The 1,660-nt window shown below is 55.3% G+C and overlaps 1 protein-coding gene across 1 annotated transcript in view; it reads left to right on the forward strand.

The window, feature by feature from the left end:
* MAP1LC3B (microtubule associated protein 1 light chain 3 beta) overlaps positions 1-1,654 on the forward strand; it is a 14,843-nt gene extending 13,189 nt beyond the window's left edge. The window contains exon 4 of the mRNA XM_035889654.1: positions 302-1,654. Coding sequence (XP_035745547.1) covers positions 302-476 — 175 coding nt within the window. The 3' untranslated portion in view covers positions 477-1,654. The remainder of the gene's footprint in view (positions 1-301) is intronic.
* The last annotated feature ends 6 nt before the right edge of the window (positions 1,655-1,660 follow it).

Below are 1,660 nucleotides of genomic sequence, written 5' to 3' on the forward strand. Positions count from 1 at the left end.
CGGGGCTGTGAGCAACCTGATGTGGTTCAAGGTGTCCCTGCTCCTGCAGGGGGGTTGGGCTGGGTGACCTCTGGGGGTCCCTTCCAGCCCAAAACATTCTATGATTCTATGAACTTAATACCGCTTTGAGGTGGGAAGCACATCCTTCGGTGGTGGGGCTGCTTCGGGTGGGGACACCTGACCGCTGTCAGCAGCAGAGGACTTTGTTCTGCCATCGCCTTTGTCGATGTGAGTGGAAATGCACGGTCATGACTGTCGAACTCCTTCCCCCCTGCCCTCCCCCACCCTCTCCCCCCAACAGGCGACGCCTGCAGCTGAACTCCAACCAGGCCTTCTTCCTCCTGGTGAACGGACACAGCATGGTCAGCGTTTCCACGCCCATATCCGAGGTGTACGAGAGCGAGAAGGACGAGGACGGGTTCCTGTACATGGTGTACGCCTCTCAGGAGACTTTCGGAGTGCAATCTTCTGTCTAAGACACGCGAGCGGCTTCTAGCCTAGGATTTTGGTTTACCCTTGGCCATCACCCCCACTCTGCCCCACACACCCCCCAGGGAAAGGAACGGATGTCACCTACGCTCCCAGTACCTTAGCATAGTCTCGCTTTAGCAGGCGTCTCATCTTACCTTGCCGTGTTTGTGACTGTTCAGCAGTCCAGACGAGCACCTCCGGCTTTGAAACCTGCTGTAATATTCCACACAGGCACATTTACATTTCTGGACTCGATGAATGGAACCCAATTGTGCATGTGACAACTGCAAACAAAGGGACACTCGACTGACTTTTTAACAAGCAAACGGGCACCAGGGAGGAGCTGAAGGCTTTCGTGTGACAGTTTTCTGGAAAATCTCCCTATGATTCCTTAAAGCTTTTTTTTTTTTTTTTTTTTTCCTAAAAAAAATAATGGGAAGGCTTCTCATGAGAGAAAACCCGTTTTAACGTTCCAAAGCGGCGCTTTGTCTCCTGCAGCCCGATGAGCCTCGTGTCAGCGCTGCAGTGAGTTAAGGCGAGTGCTTGGGCTGAGCTGGGGGAGTACAACTCTTGTTGTGTCCCTTTTTCTTTTTTTTTTTTTTTTTGGGGGGGGGGGGGGGGCACCGCAAACTCAGGCACGGTGCCAGTTTCTGAAATACTCATACCAAACACCACAGCTTTATCCTAGTTTGAGGAAGGGTTTAACTGTAAAATACACACCTTGGACAGGCAACACCGAAATAAACTCCGGTCTGTCACGAATTTCCAATGCCCGTGCGTCCCGTGGAGCACTGTCATTCGTAGGAGCTCGCTTCCGAAAGATCGTTCCCCGCTAGCCCGGAGGTTTGCCGGTAGCCGAGGGGCTGTGGGGGCGCGCGCAGCCGGCCGCAGAGCGGGCCCGTGCCATCCGAGGCGCGAGCAGCGCCCGTATCCCTCGCCGGGAGGGCGAACGGCTTTGTTTTACGCACCTCCCTACCCCAACACCCCACGCGGACGTGCCGCTGGAGTTACCAACCCGTGTGGCACCCCTCCGGCACGTTCCCACCCGGGGGGGGGTCAGGGAGAACCGCCTTGAGACGCAGCTGACGTCCGGGAGTCGCTGTCGGGAGTCGACGAACAAATTTTATTTTATTTTTTTTTTATCCCCCCCCCTCCCCATCACTAAAATCTCCTGCCACGGGGGCTGGGG

Source organism: Egretta garzetta, unplaced genomic scaffold (genome assembly GCF_000687185.1).
Source record: "Egretta garzetta isolate BGI_Z169 unplaced genomic scaffold, ASM68718v1 scaffold422, whole genome shotgun sequence".
Lineage (NCBI taxonomy): Eukaryota > Metazoa > Chordata > Aves > Pelecaniformes > Ardeidae > Egretta > Egretta garzetta.